The sequence below is a fragment of the Pyrus communis genome, chromosome 17 (genome assembly GCF_041283825.1).
Source record: "Pyrus communis isolate YQ-2024b chromosome 17, ASM4128382v1, whole genome shotgun sequence".
In the NCBI taxonomy this organism is placed as follows: Eukaryota; Viridiplantae; Streptophyta; class Magnoliopsida; order Rosales; family Rosaceae; genus Pyrus; species Pyrus communis.
Genome location: NC_142581.1, coordinates 2,025,306 through 2,046,749, shown reverse-complemented (window position 1 = coordinate 2,046,749; position 21,444 = coordinate 2,025,306). Strand labels below are relative to the sequence as shown.

General features: G+C 37.5%; 1 protein-coding gene and 2 pseudogenes across 2 annotated transcripts; all 3 read right to left on the bottom strand.

The window, feature by feature from the left end:
* Nucleotides 1–623: 623 nt before the first annotated feature.
* On the bottom strand, nt 624–2,398 carry LOC137708887 (UDP-glycosyltransferase 90A1 pseudogene; annotated as a pseudogene). Its single transcript, XR_015958183.1, has one exon. The product of XR_015958183.1 is annotated as a UDP-glycosyltransferase 90A1 pseudogene (transcript).
* A 3,419-nt stretch (nt 2,399–5,817) lies between these two features.
* LOC137709279 (UDP-glycosyltransferase 90A1 pseudogene) lies at nt 5,818–7,198 on the bottom strand (annotated as a pseudogene).
* An 11,077-nt stretch (nt 7,199–18,275) lies between these two features.
* On the bottom strand, nt 18,276–20,106 carry LOC137709401 (UDP-glycosyltransferase 90A1-like). Its single transcript, XM_068448494.2, has one exon. The coding sequence runs from the start codon at nt 19,988–19,990 to the stop codon at nt 18,527–18,529; it is 1,464 nt and encodes a 487-aa protein (XP_068304595.2). The 5' UTR covers nt 19,991–20,106; the 3' UTR covers nt 18,276–18,526.
* Nucleotides 20,107–21,444: the final 1,338 nt, after the last annotated feature.

The following is a 21,444-nucleotide window of genomic DNA, read 5'->3' as shown; positions in this document are numbered from 1 at the left end:
AATTTTTGTGGTCGCTCTTTCTCTACAAATTTGAAAATATCTTTACCACGTCTGTGCAAGAGATAAGAGTAGGGGTGAAGTTTTTATATATTGTTTCGATAGCTGCAAAGAAATAGGGAGGGTGAGGATTAAGCTACAATGAATAAGACTATAATTTATAACTTATAATCATGTATTAAACTTGTGATTTAAGAAAGCTTAAAATGAAAACTCGAGATAAATGAAAAAAAAATCATTAAATTATAGCACCGTCAACCATGGTTATTGAGAAGCGTGGTGGTGTTTTACTAGTTTGGAATTTGGAAAGGATGGGTGGTGTTTTTATTGTTTAGTTTGTCTTCAATATACCAATTAGCTCTTACTCGAATAGTATCTCTCTTACAAGTTTCATAGTTTAGCTCTTCTGGGTCCTTTTGATAACTTAATTATGTTCAATTGGTAATCCAAGTTAGCAAAAAACTGTTAAGAAAAAAACCATTAGAATACAGAGTGAAATCACATGCAATTATATAATTTGATGAAAGGGCTTTTTGTTTGTTTTTTTTTTTTCAAGTGTCTATTTGTTGTATAATAACATGTGATGTTCCACTCTGTATTCTAAGAGTAATGAAAAGGGTCTTCGGTTATACCAAATGATAATTATTGAAAGAACCATACATAAAAGAATTTTTTTGTGTGTACACCAAATATAATAATCCACAACTACTTGTATTATGACATTTGATATACGAACCGTTCCCAACACTAAAAAATCTCTCCATACAAACCTTAGCTATTTACCACTTCTCATTAGAATGAAAACGCTCGAAGCCTCCCGACCGATTGTCTAAATTCTTGTTGGCCAGCGTTGCCTCATCAATAAGCAACTGCAGCGTTGACCACGACGACCCACCTTCCTTCACAGCCTTAGCTGCCATGTCAGCAAACTCCTTCACTCTCTTCCTCACCTCTTCCCCCTTGTCTCCCACCATCAACTCTTTGACCGTCTTCTCCAAACCCTCTGCCTTCACAAACCCTTTCACTGAACCGTCACACGTCTCCACCCTCAGCCCCACCTTGATCTCCTCCACCACGAACCTGGCATTCAGTGGCTGCTCCGCCATTATCGGCCACGCCAGAATGGGCACTCCGCTGCATATGCTCTCCAACACCGAGTTCCATCCGCAGTGGCTCACAAAACCATGCACGCTCCCATGCATTAAAATCCTCCTCTGGTCAACCCACTCATTAACCACCATTCCCCTCCCCTTCACTCTCTCTTCAAACCCTTTGATATCCCACGTGGCAGTCTCTGGTGAGTAGGGTTTGCTTCTTATGACCCACATAAAGTGGACCATAGAGTTTTCCAACCCTAAAGCTATCTCTTGGAGCTGCTCAGCTGATAGCTCAGCTTGCGACCCAAACGCAACATACAAAACTCTACCTCCCTCCTCCAGCTTTTTGTCCAGCCACTCAATCCAGATCGCCTTTTCATCACGATCGTGTGGTTCATCTTGTGCCAGCTTAAAAAAGGGACCCACACACCAGGCCTTGGGCAAATACTCAGTGTTCCAGCACTCAACGAACACAGCTTCGAGCTCGTAGAAACTGTTGACTATCATACCGTAGCTACGAGCGGTTGACTCCGATGTTTTCATCATGAACTCAGAGGATGCATGTTGGACACCATCAGTAATAGTGGACTGGTTAAAGTCCTTTTTGGTAACTTTGATCCACGGAAACCGAGTTACGGTGACTAACTCCGTGTCGGAGTCGGCCCCGTCTAGGAGCCGGCTCCCAGCAACGACTCTAAACAGGGATGAGGCGTAGCTTCCGAAACCAGAGAAAACAAATCTGGGGAAACCGAACTTGGCAGCGGAGTCGACGGTCCACCAGAGGAAGCAGTCGGAGACCATGAAGCTAACGCGTGGAAGGGTTTGGAGGGCTCGCTCGAAGTCGGGTTGCATGTGGATGGTTGAGAGGGCGAAGGAGAAGAAGAGGTCCATTGAAGGGAGCTTGTCGGTGCTTTCGACGCCTGCGGGGATTCCAGGGACGATGTTTTGAGGGAAAGAGATGTGGACCACGTTAGCGGCTGCGGGAAGGGATTGGTGGATGAAGGTGCGGTTGGCGGGGGTGGTGAAGACGGTGACGGCGAGTCCCTGAGCGAGGAAAATGCGAGACAGGTTGAGGAGAGGGATGGTGTGGCCTTTCGCCATGAAGGGGAACAAAACTACATGGCCCTTCTCTATCTCATGCTCTTGCTGCGATTGTGAACCCATCTTTTATGACGATCGAATTTACACACTCTTGAGTAGTTATGTATTCAGGGGTGCATAATGTATATATAGGCTTTCTACAATGTTGTTAAGTGTAATTAAAAACTGTGGTGAACTTTATCGAATATAATTTCCTCCATACGGACAACTGTAAAGTGATCCAAGAATCGTAACATTTCAAAAGAAGCGATAAAACAATTTACATAGTGCCAAACCAAGTAATTGGATGAACAAACGTTACACGCTTTAATGGACCACTAGCGAAACTACAGGCAGTGGCAGGAGAGAAATTTTCTTGTAACTAAGGATGCCAAGTGGCAAATAATTATTAAACAGTGTTTATTTTTTGACTATGTAGCAAACATCTAAGTGAGAATAATACCACAATTAGGTCATGGTTATAAAAAATGTTTATCTCCAGCGGCAGGCAAGCAAATTGGGTAGGCCTTAGAGGCGTGTTAGATCATAACACGTCGATGTGTGCGAGTCACTGTGGAAGCATGCAAGGACTGGCAGAAGATATATATAGTTTGAAATGGACGTACGTGGAATGCAGCGGTGCCCAAGTCTGTAAGTAATTGACAGACACTACCGCTATTCCGCACACACCCCTCCCCCATCTCTCTCTCTCTCTCTCTCTCTCTCTCTCTCTCTCTCTCTCTACCCCCTTGTGTCGACGAATCACATGCATATGACAGGTACTTCTTTCTTTTTCTCTCTCTCTCTCTTTGCAAAGTTGAAAATATCTAGCCACTATATATGTGCAAGGGTAGTGGTGACGGTTTTCCTATTCTGAAACGACGAAATTGGTGAGCCAGGATCTAGGCTAAAGTCACAACCAAAGGAATATCAATACAAAAAGAGAGAAATATCACCAATATACCGTACGTAATTTTTGTGGAGAGAGAGAGATGAGGGATGGATGGTTACCAGTTGGCACCACCAGTTGGTGTTTTGCTAGGTCGAGGAGGATGGCTGGTGATGAGTTAATATTACATTATATATTTTATTTTATATTTAGTATAATTTAGTAATTATATTGGTATAATTTTGATACTTTATTTTATATTTTTAATATAGGACATTTGACTTCCTCTGGAGCAAAACGTGACCAAACGAACGAATTTTGGAGTGATTCAAATTGGAAAACGTTCGTGTGTCTCTTGGCTTGTTCGTATAAAAATTTGGGATTTTTCTACCAAGCAGTTATTCTCTGGCGATTGAATAAAGGAGCAGTGCGCGTTACTGAAAAGTGATGTTTCTAGTCTTAAATTGCTTTTTTGGAGCCCAAGATGACATCATATGGGTTCGCCGCCGTCTGGAGAAGTGTTCATAATAGTTCAAGCTTTAAATCCAGCTATTTTGGGCCAGTTTTAGAGCTGATTTGGGTCCAGAACGTGGCTATACAGATTTCTAGGCGAATTTACCAAGTCAAATTAGGATTATGTTTCCTATTTTATTTCAATTTATTTAGTTTCCTAGTCTTATTCTAAGACCTTTTACTAGGAGGATTTTATTGAGAGTAGTATAAATAAGCCTTTTGGCAGACCTAGGGTTTCTCTTCGAGGTACGCAAGATTTGAGAAGAGGATTTTGGCTAAAACGTAGAGATTTCAAAACTTATACTTTCAAGTGTTTTCATTCTTTTTCTAGTTTAATACAATTATGTTGATTTTAATTATGAATATGCATAACTAATTCTCTTTGCTAGGGTGAGCCATGATCCTTGGCAAGAATATGTAGTCTCTTTTTAATTTTCTTATGAATTTATGCATGTAAGTTTTGGATTGTTAATCACTGTGCTTTAAACTATCTATTTGTCTTAGTGATTCGCAACCATTAGGATATTTAGAAAAGTAATTTGATGCAATTTTGGTGGAGGACTGTCCCTAAAATTGACTAAGGTTTCTTGTGGTTAACATGTGTAACTACTTAGGATGAACAACACGTCTTAGGAGTTATATGGGTTTTCAAAAGGTTTTCACAAAACTTAATGAGTATTGCATGTTCACATTCGATCTGAACGCCACAGACCGGTTACATGTTAGATATACGTTCTATGTTTGGGGTTCCAAGTAAGGCATACTTTAGGAAAACCTAACCTTCAAAATATGCATGTGTAATTCATAAGGAATTAGAAGAACTGCGTAGGATTGTTAGAGTGATGGCAGAACCCTAGTGCTTTTCCACATTTGTTTCTCAAAACCTTTTCTCTTTGATTTGTTTCCTTTTTAATGGTTATTAGTTGCTTTCCCTAAATTACTTTTATTAAAATTCGTTTTTAATACTTTTAAATTCAAAATCAACCTTTTCCAATCTTTACGTTCAGATAATTAATCAAAATTTTGGTTTTTCATAAATTGTTTTAAATAATCCCAAAAGAAAACGACCTTACTTAAGCCCTTTATACTACAACTACCATGTTTTCTTACAAGTATTTTGTGTGATTTTAACCTCTTTACGCATGTACCTAAAAATCCTATTAGCTGGTATGTTTAATGTTTGTTATTGGTCTAGCTTCTTATTTTAACTTCGTTCAAATATAACTAATTAGTTCTTAATCTAATGATAGATATATACACACACATCAGCGTTTGTTCAGACACAGTGCTGTTTCCAATTGTCACGAAACAAAGGCTCCTCGTGGGAACATTTCACAACTATTAGACCAGTGCTTTTGCCTAATTGTTTTTTGGTATAAAGTTACTCAGAATTGAGGCATTGTTTAAAGGTAAAAACTGCACTCTTCCTTTTCCAGGTAATTTTCACTTTTACTACCTAAAATGTATCGTCAAATTTGCACTTTGTTACCCTTAATTTTTTCGTCTCACTTTCATATTTAAAGTTATGACTGGCTTCCAAAATCATATTTCTTTTAGTCTATCCATTGAAATTTCTGTTAAACAATGACATGGCAGGCCTTTGATCCACTAAAAAATTTGAAATCATAAAAAAAAAGTTTGGATAGTGAAAAAATATTATAAATGTAAAAAAAAAAAAAAAAAAAAAAAAAAACACACACACACACTACGTGTGAAATAAGAGTTTTATCAAAGGCACTTTATGAGTTCATAATAAAAAATAAAAAATGAATAGAAAATTGGCTATGAAAATTCCGTGCCGTTAAAATTGAAAAATATTTGCCTGTACTTTTTTACTACCACTAAATCCCACCCTCCTCTGTTTCTTATGGGGAGCAGGTTGAACATATCTTCTTGGCGCTCAAGTAGCTAATATTTCCACCATTCAAATCTCAATACCTCACTCTATGAGTATATTCGCCCCCATCACACACCCACCGAGCCAATGGCGATTTCGGACCGGCCACGACCAAGTTGTTGTCACTCGGATACTCGAATTCCACAGCCAAACCAAACACGTGTTTCTAATCAATTCATACACGCTTCAGATATGTACCCCAAACTTGGTTATACGATATTCAAGCCAAATGGCAATGTTTCTTACAAAGCGAAGGAGACGAACTACACGAACAAGTTATCACATTGGATAAAATGCTCCTGTAATCTTATTAAACAAAATTGAGTGATTTTTTGTTCTGGCCGGCCGTCACATCTACGTGTTTTGACTGACACTTATATGACATTAATTAGGTTTTGTGCATAATTGTCGTCAATGATCTCAATGCATGAAACATGAATATGACAATGACCTTATTTAACGTTCGATAAATGATAAATTTATCTTAGTTGTATAAGTTTGCAACATTGAACTAATTTACTAAAGTGCCTTCCAAACCTTTTCATCTACTCGAACACTCCCCCATTAATCGTCTGGAACCTAGCTACTATTCTTGTCGCATGTTGTCTCATCTATAAGCAGCTGCAGCGTCGACCACGACGACCCGCCTTCACTCACAGCTTTCCTCACCACGACAGCAAGCTCCTTCGCCTCCCTCCTCGCCTCCTTCCCCATCTCTCCCTCCACCAACTCTTTGACCATCTTCTCCATCCCCTCCGACTTCACAAACCTCTTCGTTGAACCATCGCATGTCTCCACCCTCAGCCCCACCTTGACCTCCTCCACCACGAACTTTGCACTCAGCGACTGATCCGCCATCATCGGCCATGCCAGAATCGGCCCTCCGGCTCATATGCTTTCCATCACCGAGTTCCATCCGCAGTGGCTTACAAAACCTTGCACGCTCTCAAGCATTAAAATCCACGTACTTCTGGTCAACCACTCTTTGACCACCATTCCCCTCCCATTTACTCTCCTTCTCAAACCCTTTAATGTCCCACGTGGCAGTCTCTGATGAGTACTCTTTACTTCTTATGACCCACAGAAAGTTGACCATTGAATTTTCCAACCCTAGTGCTATCTCTTGGATCTGTTCGGCTGACAGCTCAGCTTGTGACCCAAATGCAATGTACGAAACCCGACTTCCTTCCTCCCGTGTCTTGTCCAGCCACTCAACCATGTGGGCTTATCACCGTGATCATCGTGTGGTTCATTTTGCGCGCAGGAGAAAAGGGGGGCCCACACACCAAACCTTCGGCCCACGCTCAGTTCCAATAGTCAACAAACACAGGCTCGTGTTCGTAGAAACCATTGACTATCATGCCGTAGTTGCGAGCTTCAGCCACGACAGACATGACGTGGAACTCGAACGCTTGAGACGCTTGTCGATTATAATCGGCGCCTCTAAAGGCATCATCGAAGTCTTTTTTTCTTTTTTTTTGTAATTTTGATCCAAGGAAACCGAGTCACGGTGATCAACTTGTCATTAGACTCGGTTCCATGCAGGACTGGTTCTCGCCGACGAAGCTGGACACCGACAAGGCGTGGTTTCCGAAGCCGTAGAAGACGAATATAGGGAACTCGAACTTGGCAGCGAAATCGACGGTGCACCAGAGGGAACCCGTCGGAGACCATGAAGGTGACATGTGGAAGGGTGGTGAGGGCACGCTTGAACTCGAACTGCATGTTGAAGTGGAGGGGATTTTTTAACTTTAATCATTTAAAAAGATTGAAATTTAAAATAAATTTGGTGTTAGATTACATATTAATTATAATTCCTTGATGTGTTCTTATTTGAAAAAATTAATATGCATTTTATTTAATCTCTCCCATTAAATATTTAAATTATTAATATACAAATTTTAATTTATTTTTTACCAAAAAAGAGTTTTTTTTTTTAATTTATTAATTTTATTTAACATTCTTCAAACTTGAAAGACTCAATTAATGTAACTAAATGTTAGTACCGAAATGTCACATCCCGGCCCGGGGCGGATCACTTCCCGGGCCTGCTCCACCACCGTAGCACGATATTGTCCGCTTTGGGCTTACCATTCCCTCACGATTTTGTTTTTGGGAACTCACGAGCAACTTCCCAGTAGATCACCCATCATGGGATTGCTCTAGCCCCCTTCTCGCTTAACTTCGGAGTTCCCATGGAACCCGAAGCCAGTGAGCTTCCAAAAGGCCTCGTGCTAGGTAGGGATGGGAATATACATTTAAGGATCACTCCCCTAGGTGATGTGGGATGTCACAATCCACCCCCCTTAGGGGCCCGACGTCCTCGTCGGCACACCGCGACCAGGGTTAGGCTCTGATACCAAATTGTCACATCCCGGCCCGGGGCGGATCACTTCCCGGACCCGCTCCACCACCGTAGCACGATATTGTCCGCTTTGGGCTTACCATTCCCTCACGGTTTTGTTTTTGGGAACTCACGAGCAACTTCCCAGTGGGTCACCCATCATGGGATTGCTCTAACCCTCTTCTCGCTTAACTTCGGAGTTCCCATGGAACCCAAAGCCAATGAGCTCCCAAAATGCCTCGTGCTAGGTAGGGATGAGAATATACATTTAAGGATCACTCCCTTGGGTGATGTGGGATGTCACAGAAATATGTGTAACGAAATGTATTATATTGAACTAATGTATTTAAATGTTAGTATCGAAATATATGTACTGAAATATATGCACCGAAATGTATTATATTAAATTAATGTACGTAAATGTATGTATAGAAATGTATGCACCAAAATGTATTATATTGAATTAATGTACCCAAATATTTGTATCAAAATGTATGTACCGAAATGTGTGTAACTAAATGTATGCACCGAAATGTATTATAATGAATTTAATGTACCTAAATGAAGAAGACAAATTATATCGAAATATATTGTATAATAAAAATTAATTTATCTAAATATTTATAACAAAATATATTACGATAAATGAAATGAAAATAAAAATTGTAATGAAATAAAATAATGCATTAAAAATTACGAAGAAAAAAAATAATTAAAAAAATTAAAATATAATTAATAAATAAGGTTATTAATATATCAAGGATTTAAAATTAGATTTTAATCGTACTCATGATTTTAATCTAAAAGTTATTTTTACCAAGAATTAGAAAGAAGTTTCACCCTTGTGCCGAGGGCGACTTGGCATTCGTGTCGTGTTTCTCGTGTTCGTGTCGTTTTCGTGTCATACCCGATAGCTTAACGGGTCGTGTCGTGTAATACCCGTTAAAGTAAACGGGTAATATGACCCGACCCGAAATCAACCCGTTAATATTTTCAGGTAATATGACCCGACCCGTTACCCGTTAAGAAAAATATATTTTAAATCAATAAAAATGAAAATGAAAAACATAATTTGACCCAAAAAAATGTAAAACATAATACTAAATCAGTATATGCATACTAAATTTCGGAGTTGACCCCTTAATGAAAATTGTAAAGCTTTTTATTACGAGTGATTACATTTTTCACACTTCTACAATAATTATTATTAATATTATTAATTTTTCACTAAAATAAATAACATTGTTCATGAGATTTGGAGGGTTTTAAAAATCTAAACGACCATGTAACCTTGCCAATGGAACTCAAAGCTTACATGTTATTCCTTTTACAAAATCCTCAATTTTCATAGATCATCATGACATAAGATTTTGTGGTATATATCCACTTTTGTAAGTATTTTAAATTGACGATCAAATTAGTTCATTGTATTCATATAGGATCAAGGAGTGTAGCTATAAAAAATCATCAATGTAAGAGTTAAAATAACCGTTAAATCGTGATTTTTCGTTTATAACCGTCGAAACATTTTGTCTCGTTACTTGATCTCTGAATGTTTGTTTTTTTCAATTTCTAGCGTATGCGATCTCGAAGCATATATAAACACGTTTGATGGTTTGATCATTGAAATTAGTTTCATATGATGCGTATCCCATCAAAACGATACATTAACTAACACTTAGAGTTTATTTATATTTTCATTAAGTATAACATAAGATTTTGTGGTATCCACTAATGTAAATATTTTAAATTGAAGATCGAATTCATTCATTGTATTCATATAGGGTCAAGGAGTGTAGCTATAAAAAATCATCAAAATTGGAGTTAAAATAACCGTTAAATCGTGATTTTTCATTTATAACCGTCGAAAAGTTTTGTCTCATTACTTGATCTCTGAACGTTTGTTTTTTGCAATATTTGGCGTATGCGATCTCGAAGCATATATAAATAAGTTTGACGGTTGGATCGTTGAAATTAGTTTTGTAGGATGCGTATCCCATCAAAACGATAAATTTGATATGTACATTTAAGAGTTTATTTATACTTTCATCAAGTATAACATAAGATTTTGTGGTATCCACTAGTGTAAATATTTCAAATTGAAGATCGAATTCATTCATTGTATTCATATAGGGTCAAGAAGTGTAGCTGTAAAAAATCATCAAAATTAGAGTTAAAATAACCGTTAAATCATGATTTTTCGTTTATAACCGTTGAAAAGTTTTATCTCGTTACTTGATCTCTAAATGTTTGTTTTTTGCAATTTTTGGCGTATGCGATCTCGAAGCATATATAAACAAGTTTGACAGTTAGATTGTTGAAATTAGTTTCGTAGGATGCGTATCTCATCAAAACGATAGATTCACTAACACTTAAGAGTTTATTTATACTTTCATTAAGTATAACATAAGATTTTGTGGTGTCCACTAGTATAAATATTTTAAATTGAAGATCGAATTCATTCATTGTATTCATACAGGGTCAAAGAGTGTAGCTGTAAAAAATCATCAAAATCGGAGTTAAAACAACCGTTAAATTGTGATTTTTCGTTTATAACCGTTGAAAAGTTTTGTCTCGCATCTTGATCTCTGAATATTTGTTTTTTGCAAATTTTAGCGTATGCGATCTCGAAGCATATATAAACAAGTTTGACGGTTGGATCATTGAAATTTGTTTCATAGGATGCGTATCCTATCAAAACGATACATTAACTAACACTTAGAGTTTCTTTGGGTTAAATATTAGGCGGGAAATGGATGAAACTCTTGAAATATTAGGCGGGAAATTAATTATTATAATTTTTTTATGTGTTTGGTATTTTTATATTACTTGATATTTTTATTTTTAATGTGGTTTATGATTTTTAATCTCAATCTTTGCCTATAATATACTATAAAAATAAATAAATAAATAAATAAAACTTAAAATTTAAAGTTTATATAGAATAATAATTAATAAACAATATATACATATTCTTTATATCTATTGCATTTTATAGTAAGTTTTTTTTAGTAGTTTAAAAAATTAAAATCATCAAAATAGCATTTTCTTATCGTGTCGAAACAGGTTACCCGCGTGTCACTCTCGTGTAAACCTGTTAAGGACCCGTTATTAATGGGTTATTATCGTGTGACCCGATAATGACCCGATTAGTTATCGTGTTGATCCAAAACCCGTTAATTTCGTGTCGTTTACGTGTCGTGTTAACGGGTCGTGTAAGAAATTGCCAGGTCTAGACGAAAGGGTACAAGAGGTCGATGAAAGGAAGCTTGTCAGTACTTTCGATGCCAACGGGAATTTCGGGGATGTTTTGAGGGAAAGGGAGGGAGATAAGGTGGCTGAGGTGTCGGCGAGGGATTGGTCAATAAACGAGCGGTTGGCGGGGGTTGTGAAGACGGTAACGCAGAGACGGCGGGCAAGGTGGAGGAGTGGGATGGTGTTGCCTTTAGACATAAAGGGAAATAAAATAACGTGGCCGTCATCGTGTTCCTGCTCCGAAATTGAACCCATAACTCTCTAATATTTTTCCTTGAAAGTAGTCGGCGTCCTTCTGGTTTGTTTTGTTGTTGGATGGTAATGTTATGAGACTAAATTTGAAAACTAATTAATGATGTGATATCAATAAGAGCGGGCACGTTTACAATGATTAAGTAATAAATCAATGATCAACTTACATGTTCTTTAGTTTTCAAAATTTTATCTTTAAATTTAATATTCCGACCTTACCCATAAACAAAACTAGTTGTGAGTAGTTATAGAGGCAGGGTTATGTCCACCTATATATACACATTGATGCTTGTACTGCAGATTTACTCCATGCATGAACGATACACATGTAATCCATGCATGAACGAAAGGCACACACATGGTCATGGACACATGACTTTTTAAATTATATCTTTCTTTAATGATTTAAATAAGAAATCCAACTATTAGGGTCATATAATGTTGCCTATAAAATTTGGGTCGCTCTAGCATCACATAAGAAAAAAAAAAAAAAAAATTACACATGACTAGATGAAAATATGTAGCATATCATATCAGAGGTATGTTGACGAAATAATTGAAATTTTATTGTTCGATTTAAAAGTGGAGGAATGGTTACTCTTAAAAAAGAAACAAATTCCATTTCTCCCATAATGATATTGATTAGAAGTGTTAGGGTAAAATTGGTTATTCCTAAACAAAACGTCTGAGTCTATAATGTCTTGGATTAGTACACGTTTTCCGTTGTAATTATTTTAGTTTAAGTTTGTCTCTCGTACTCTTGATCAATACACTGACAATCGTTTCAAAGACATCTACTCAAGTAAGTTTGGCATCACATGATATAGGTTTATGTTCAATGAGCCGTTTAGCTTTTAAGTTTTAACAATTGAGAAATGGGCTTTACATGTTAATTAATTGGACAAGGATTGTCTGCTCTCTCACTTCCGGTGCCCTCCCATGCCCTTCTGTTTATGTGGTCACGGTTAAGCCACGTAAACGTTTTATATTACTATTCATTTTTGTCTTATTATTTATATAAAAAAAACAATATAAAATGTTGACGTGATTTAACCATGACCATACAAAACAAGAGGGCACCGAAAATGGTAAGGCAGACAATCCTTGTCTTTTGCTACGAGTTCATTTAGCTTAATTAAAGGCCCACAAATTAATATAAGATTTATTTGGAGTCAGATAGTATGCATTTAAAATGAGGATAAATTCAAATGGTTTTAGTTTTTATCTCTTCAAACTCTATTTGATTAGTTGTTTTAATCAATTAGGTTGACAGGTCTGATCTTTCCGTTTCTTTGGCCACCTGATTGATATCCTTAATCTAACAGACACATATTTATAGATCCATCAGGTTAGGTTTCAAAGTGGCACCGCATATGCATGGGTTGAGTTTTAGGCTGCTGCATATATCAGAATAGTTTTTCTTGAGTTTTAGTTGCTGCCACACTACCATTGTTTAAGTCATATATGATAGCCTACTTCATGCTGGATGCCTTATATAGATTGATTACCTTGCGGCTGCCATTTTTCGTTTTAAGAAATCATAAAGGGGTTGGCCGCTTTCATGTTTTTCGAAAAAACAAGAAAAGGGTTGCAGCGTTTTGGTTTAAAAAATAAAATAAAATAATAAAATAAAATAAATAAGAGAAAGGCTTTTGACATTTTGAAATCAATTTTTGCCATGCTTTTTGTCAGATTGAAAAATCTTGCATTTTAGTTCTTTAAGTAATCTTTGATTCGTCTTTAGGTGTCAGCATGTATCCATATTGAATTTGTTGATTTCGTATTTTGGCAGAAGAAATTGGTTTCGGTACTACTGCTTTGGTTTTTGACAGCAAGTATTTTTAAGAGAAAATAATACATTTTATGTTGTTTTGTTCGTGCTTTAAATAGAAATCAATTATGAAAATACACCTTGTAATTTTCTTAATCGATTGATTTTCAAAATCATTTTATTTCATTTATTCTGCAAAGTTCTAGAAAGTGATTTACTGCCACTTTAGTGTCGTGCCACTTCCACTTGACAACATGTATTTTTAAGAGAAAATAATACTTTTTATGTTGTTTTGTTCGTGCTTTAATTAGAAATCAATTATGAACATATACCTTGTAATTTTCATAATCGATTGATTTTCAAAATCATTTTATTTCATTTATCATGCAAAGTTCGAAAAGGTGATTTACTGCCGCGTTAGTGTCATGCCACTTTCACTTGAAGGCTGAAGAGAGGTCGAGTAGCAAAGTGCGAAGACAAAACTGCCTTCTAGTTGAGTGTCTAGTTGATGAGTTTTGTAAGTCTTTTTGTATTCATTTCTCTTAGTGCTTGTCCTAACTTGGGAGCCCAAAGATTTTTCCTGTGGTGGGTTTTGCCTCGTAAATTCTACATCCTATGTGCACATTTTATTTATCGTTTTAATTGCATATGAGTTTGATAGTTTGATATGTGATGTTGATGTGGATTTAATTTGAGAATTGAAAATTGAATTAGATTTTAAATTGAAAAATGTTCACTCTCTCTCTAGGTTAAACTAGTACCATCCTAGAACTTTCAAGAAGACATAGGTTTTTTTAATGTCTATTTTTATTTAGTTTCTCTAAATAAAAAATTATTCACTTTTATTTGTCATAAACTTTGAATATAGTCGATTATTCAATACAATCCAGTCATATAAACCACAGGAGACTTCATGGAAGATGTATTGGCTTTTTGTCAGATTGAAAAATCTTGCATGTTAGTTCTTTAAGTAATCTTTGATTAGTCTTTAGCCGTCAGCATGCATCCTTATTGAATTTGTTGATTTCGTATTTTGACAGAAGAAATTGGTTTCGGTACTACTGCTTTGGTTTTTGACAGCTAAGTATTTTTAAGAGAAAATAATATTTTTCACGTTGTTTTGTTCATGCTTTAATTAGAAATTAATTATGAAAATGTGCCTTGTAATGACGATTTTTATTTAGGTTAAACTAATATCATCCTAGAACTTTCAAGAAGACATAGGTTTCTTTAATGTCTATTTTTATTTAGTATCTCAAAATAAAAAAGTACTCACTTTTATTTGTCAGAAACTTTGAATATAGTCGATTATTCAATACAATCCAGTCATATAAACCACAGGAGACTTCATGGAAGATGTATTGGCGTTTTCATAAGAAATAGCATAGATCTAAATCTATTTCTTAAAAGAAGAGCATCTGCTTCTAAAGGTAGCTAATAATACAAAATCATGTAAAAAAATTAAAACATATAGTAACACAGAGAGCTCGCGGTGGCGTCCAAGGGTCAGTCCATGAAGTTTAAATATGGTGCTGTCAAAAACCGATTATCTAATAGCTGATTATGCACTTGTTTTCTATATATTATCTTCTGTTTGGTTTACCAACGTACGTAACTTTAAGAGAAAAAGTAAAAGAAACTACAAAATCGCTAATATCATTAGATGAACTATTTTCTTCAACTTTCCGGAGAGAATGAAATACATGCTATCGAAAGTAAATACATGTACCCTAATTCATCTTGGAGGAAATAACACTACAATTGTCAATATTAATTTAGGGAATATAAAATTAAACTAATTAATTTCTGATGTGTGAAAGAAAATTTCAAGAAAATAACATCATAAGAATACTGATTAGTCAATCATGCGTTCTACTAGATGAATAGAGATCCTCTCTGTATCTTATTGTTCAGAACCCAAGAATCAAGCAGCTTACATTAGCTCATTCCGCTGACCCACCTCACACAAATCAAGAGTTTTGATCTCCCTTTCACAAAAACCAATACCCGATTTCCTGGTCCTTAGACTCCTAAGGTCCAAAGAGGATTCAAATTCCCACCAAGAGAAATGCTAAGGAGACTTTCTCAAAAGTGAGACTATCAATGAACTCTCTAACACCTCATGTTTTTACACAATGCTTTATAACAGCGGCACAGAAATTGACGTTAAACTGTAAAGTGACAGAGAGTTCATGAGGAGTCCTACAAAGAGTTCGTTTAGCATTTCTCTTCCCACCAAACCAATGGAAGCATATCTCTCGAAGCATATATATATATCGCGCTTTAAAATTGGAGAATAGGTACATGTTTCTTCTTTTGTTTGGTCTGACTCGCTTGCAGTGACCATTAGGAAGACAAAATTAGGAGCTTAGTTGCTTACGAAGAATGAGGATCCACTGGATCCTCTTTGTGAGGATTCTGGAGATCTTTTAATCATATTAATTCATCATACATCGTGCGGTCAAAAATTGTTGTACGAAAACTGACCGTATGGTGTACGATAAACAAACATGATTGAAGGATCCCAAAATCTTCACAATGAGAATCCTCATCAGCTTACGAATGGCAGATGGCCTCAATCATTCAAATGTTCTGTTTTTTCAAGTTTTTTTATGTTGACAATCTTGGCTGTCGTCCTTTCCTTAACAATCTAGTTCTAGAAGGATTTTGACATTTGACAGGCAGTCGATTCAAAGTGTTCCGGAATATCAGATGTTTTAAACTTTCTAACGGTTAGATCTTTGGTAAAAAATTTAAAAAATAAAATCTAATTGTTAAAAAACCTGAAATATTCATATTCCGACGGACCTTAGAAATTTTATTCGAAGTGGAAAGCAAAAGATCTAAGTTGTGAGAAGAGATGTGAAAATGCTATTGTTTTCTTATTTTTTTTAAGTGTCAACAACAATTCTCTATTAACTTTCCAGGTCTCACTACAATTATAGGCATGCTTTTGTGCTTGCCAAAAAAGGGTACGATACTAACAAAGTCTACGAAGGTACTTACAAAGAGGTAGCAGATCCTCAGCAAAGCTATATTAGAAAAAATACGAAGTAGTCACAATTAGCTATCGAAATCATCACAAATATCTATCATTCTCGCATAAATGTGTCAAACCTAGTACTTCATTCTCGAGCAAAGGGAAAGACAACTACAACTCTTGGATACAACGTCGACTACACAAATGTTACAAGCAGACTTCTAAATAAGTATGTAAATGACAATAAAAACCTCACCAACGATTAGAGATATTAACAATTAAACAAACTGTACGTGACTGTTTGGGCCCAAAATATTATTGTTGGGCCGAGCAGCAGGATGTGCTCGGCCCAAGGTGATGATAAATACTATGGGCCGAATAATAAATCCCGGGCAAGCTAGCAAGGTCGGCCAAATCCTATCCAAAGAAGTGCGGATAAATAGAAAAGGTCGAGGAAGTCCTAGTGCGACCAGGATTCTCGACCGGCAAGGAATGGAGTCCCGAAATGAAGGAAAATTCAGAATCCCAGTAGGAGTAGGTTTGTTCGAGTTAGAGGCGAAATGGGACAAGGACTCCCAATCCAAATCAGAATTGGTTTCAAGGAATGGGGCACTATAAATACAAGAAATCATGCAACAGAAAAAAAACCTTCAAAAATCAGCATACAATTGCCCTGCGCAAAACCTCTCAAACACCTTGAGATTTTTTCCTTTTCTTTTCCTGCCGACACACCTTCAGTTTGGATAAACAGCAATGTGGAAGCACCCGGCGAGCATCTTCAGTTTGGATAAACAGCACTGCTGCCGCAGAATCAGCCGACCAAGAAGCACATTCAGTTTGGATAAACAGCACTGCGTCGAGGTTGACCGGTTATCTATCTAAGTCTCGGTCGAGAAGGGTTTTCGAACCTTTGTTGGCAGAGGTCACCTTACTAGCCTTCTCGGCATAGTTAGGTGTTACGTATTGCATTACTCGGCGTACTGGACGCCGAGTGGTTTTATGATTGGATACTCGCAAGTGAGTTTCAGGGTTCGGCATTCCGACGGCCGAACTACGTTCACCATCAAGACATACATCACGTTTGAGTACCTGTGCCCATATAGTTTGGTCTCGATTCGACGTGCTTATACTCTTACGAATATAATCACAGTGACCGAATCGGGCTCCGACGATTTGTGAACTCTGCAGAATTAGTAGCCTTGTCTTCAGGCTGTAGAACCCAGAGACCGAGAGCGTTCCTTCCTCGGTCGCAATCGCAAGATAGAGAAGTCAACGACGCGCTCAAAGCGACATCAACAAATTTTACTCCTCGGCCAAGCTCGGTCGACGAGTTGGCACGCCCCGCATTCGACCGAAGGACGTAGTTAGCTTATTAGTTACTCGGCCTGCGCGCCAAGTAGGTTTTGTAATTTTTAGAGTCAACAGTGACAAAAAAAAAAAGGAAGAAAAAAAAAATCCAAGAAGATTAATCTTGAACCTTCCGTCGAAGGTGTCGATGATCTAGCCTCCTAGGGCTGTTCGAGAGCGGAATTATATCCTGCCAAAGCCACTAACACTTTCAGATAACTTTGCCTTGAGGACAAACTCCTCTGCGGTGGTGCCAATGATCTCTTAGCACGCTTCAGCCCAACGCTGTAAAACCGTCCAACGGAATCCTAAATTCATGGGCAGGTTCAAGTTAGAAAAAGAAAAGAAATGGCCTTCCAGGAGCAAGGCTGGCTGTTTCTCACATCCTACATGCAATTAAAGAGAACAAAATCCATGGTTTCAATCCCTCATCATTGCCTAACTTTTTACAATTGCTAATGCAATCAAATAACGGCCACGAAATTAGCCTTAATTAACCGTCCTACTATTCCTTTTCGGGGTCTTAAATGTCACGAAGTGGAAACAATTACCATAAGATGGAGACAAGGAACTCGACTCAAACCCAAAGCATATTTCTAGTTATTTTATCCATGTTTAATACGATTAAAATGATTTTAATTGCTGTTAACCTTTCGTATTAAGTATAGTCTGAAATAAAGAGTATAGTTTAAAACTTCAGATTTAATAGAGACGTCAAATGTATATAATTTTTTTTTATATTGTGTATTTGAACTGTTTTCGACATCTCTTGAACCCACGAAAAAAGGGTTAACAAGTGAAGTAACTTTTAGCACAAGTGTTAGAAATATCCTAGGAAATATATAGATCACAATGAAAAGTTTAGGATATTCAAGAATTAATAGAGAATTTTTGTTGTGGCAGGCCGTCACATCGACGTGTTTTGACCGTCATTCATGCGACGTTAATTAGATTTTGTGCATGAATTGTCGTCAAAGTCTCAGCACACACAACATGAATACGACAACGACCTTATTTAACGTTAGATAAACGCTTACATATCTTGGTTTTATAAGTTTGTTTTCAACGTTAAATTAAAGAGCCTTACACAGTTTATCAACTACTTTAACCCTCCCGACTAATCGTCTGGAACCTAGTGTTCTTGTTGCATGTTGTCTCATCTATAAGCAACTGCAGCGTTGACCACGACGACCCGCCTTCGCTCACAGCTTTCCTCGCCACCTCAGCAAGCTTCTTCGCCTCCCTCCTCGCCTTCTCCCCCTTCTCTCCCTCCATCAACTCTTTGACCATTTTCTCCAACCCCTCCGACTTCACAAACCCTTTCGGCGAACCATCGCATGTCTCCACCCTCAGCCCCACCTTGACCTCCTCCACCACAAACTTTGCATTGATCGGCTGATCCGCCATCATCGGCCACGCCAGAATCGGCACTCCGGCGCAAATGCTCTCCATCACCGAGTTCCATCCGCAGTGGCTTACAAAACCTTGCACACTCTCATGCATTAAAATCCACTTTTGGTCAACCCACTCTTTCACCACCATTCCCCTCCTCTTCACTCTCTCCTCAAACCCTTTAATGTCCAAGGTGGCAGTGTCTGATGAGTACTGTTTACTTCTTATGACCCACAAAAAGTTGACCATTGAGTTTTCCAGCCCTAGTGCTATCTCTTGGATCTGTTCAGCTGACAGCTCAGCTTGTGACCCAAAAGCAACGTACAAGACCTTACTTCCTTCCTCCAGTTTTTTGTCCAGCCAATCAACCCACGTGGGCTTATCACCGAGATCATCGTGCGGTTCATCTTGCGCAAGGTGGAAAAGAGGGCCCACACACCAGGCCCTGGGCCCACACTCAGTGTTCCAATAGTCAGTGAACATAGGCTCAAGTTCGTAGAAACTGTTGACTATCATGCCGTGGCTGCGAGCCGCAGCCACGACAGACATGACGTGGAACTCGGAGGCTTGAGACGCTTGTCGGTTATGATCGGCGCCTCTAAAGGCATCATCGAAGTACTTTTTTGTAATTTTGATCCAAGGAAACCGAGTCACGGTGATCAACTCGTCGTCAGACTCGGCTCCATGCAGGAGCCTGTTCTGGCTGACGAAGCTGGACACCGACAAGGCGTAGTTTCCGAAGCCGTAGAAGACGAATCTGGGGAACCCAAACTTGGCGGCGGAGTCGAGTGTCCACCAGAAGAACCCGTCGGAGACCATGAAGGTGACACGTGGAAGGGTAGTGAGGGAACGCTCGAAGTCGAACTGCATGTGGATTGTGGCGAGGGCGAAAGGGTAGAAGAGGTCGATGGAAGGGAGCTTGTCGGTGCTTTCGATGCCAGCGGGAATTTCGGGGATGTTTTGAGGGAAAGGGAGGGAGATCACGGTGGCTGAGGTGTCGGCGAGATATTGGTCTATGAACGAGCGGTTGGCGGGGGTGGTGAAGACGGTGACGCAGAGGCGGCGGGCGAGGAAGAGGTGGGCAAGGTGGAGGAGTGGGATGGTGTGGCCTTTAGACATGAAAGGAAATAAAACTACGTGGCCGTCATTGTGTTCCTGCTCCGAACTGTAACCCATAACTCTCTCTCTAATAGTTTTCGCTGAAAGTATAGTTTAGTTGGACTCTTTCTGGTTTGTTTTGTTGTTGGAGATAATAAACAAAACTAGTGTTGAGTAGATATAGAGGCAGGGTTATGTCCATAGATATAATATATATATATATATATATATATATATATATATATATATATATATATATATATAAAATACCATTAGGAGTTCGTGGTGGTGTGCAAGGGTCAGTACATGTCAAGGCCCGATGACCTAATAGCTGATAATGTTATTCATATTATATTTTTATATTATATTTCTATACCATTTTAAGTGGCATCTGATGTGGACAGTCATATCATTTGAAAAATTTACAAAACCCAAGGAAATAAAGGAGAAAGACTCATCGTATACCACAATCATTATTTAATTAACTAGTTTTTCTTAATTATTAGTTTATTAAATAATAAACTAAATTTAAAAATTGATTAATTCAAATGATGTGGATGTTCACATCAAATACACCTAAGGTGGTAAAAATATGGTACAAAAAAGAAGAAATAATTAAATGCAAGTATACCATCGAAATAAATACATGTACTCTAATTCGTCATGGAGGAAATAATACTACAATTATCAATATTAATATATGGAAAATAAAAAATTAAACTAATTAATATCCAAGATGTGAAAGAAAATCTCAAGAAAATAATATCATAAGAAAGCTGATTAATCAATTCACGTGTTCCACTAGACGCCAGAGATTCTCTCTGGATTTTTTTATTCGAAACTCAAGAAACAGGCAATCTAAACCTCTAAAATTAAATCCGGATGGTCCTCATTAACTTATTCCGCTGGCGCACTTCATACAAACCAAGAGCTTCGACCTCTCTTTCATACAAAGAGCCCAGATTTCTAGGTTCTCAGGCTATCAATAGTAAAGTCTAGAGGATCCAAATTCCTACTAAGGGAAGTGCAAAAAAAAACCCTCTCAAAAGCGGAACTCCTGACACTTCATGTTTTTTGTACAATGATTATAATGTTGGTACAAAATTAATGTTAAACTATAAGACAACAGAATTTTTATAGAAAGTTCAACATTAAGAGAGTCCCTATGCATTTCTCATCCCATCAACCCAATTGGAAAATTATGGTGACGGCAGATGGGTACATGTTTCCTCTTTTGTTATGTCTGACTCGTGTGCGGTGAGTACTACAAAGACAAAATTAGGCACTGACGTCCGCAAATCCCTCACATCTTATTTTACTTCTCACGCTTATTAATTTATTTGTTGATATTCTTAAATTCATTCGATCTGATAATTAAAAAATAAAAAAAAATGTGTAAAATGTAAAATGAAGTGTTTAAATATCACTTTTTTTTATTTTTTATTATTTCGTACATGGAGCTGAGTAAAATAATTAGTACATGGAGCTGTCGGCTGAGTAGCTTAAGAAGGGCAGATTGCCTCAATCATTCA

Bases quoted from the DNA above. Each gene is read 5' to 3' on its own strand.
- LOC137709401 (XM_068448494.2), bottom strand. From the start codon at position 19,990: ATGGGTTACAGTTCGGAGCAGGAACACAATGACGGCCACGTAGTTTTA.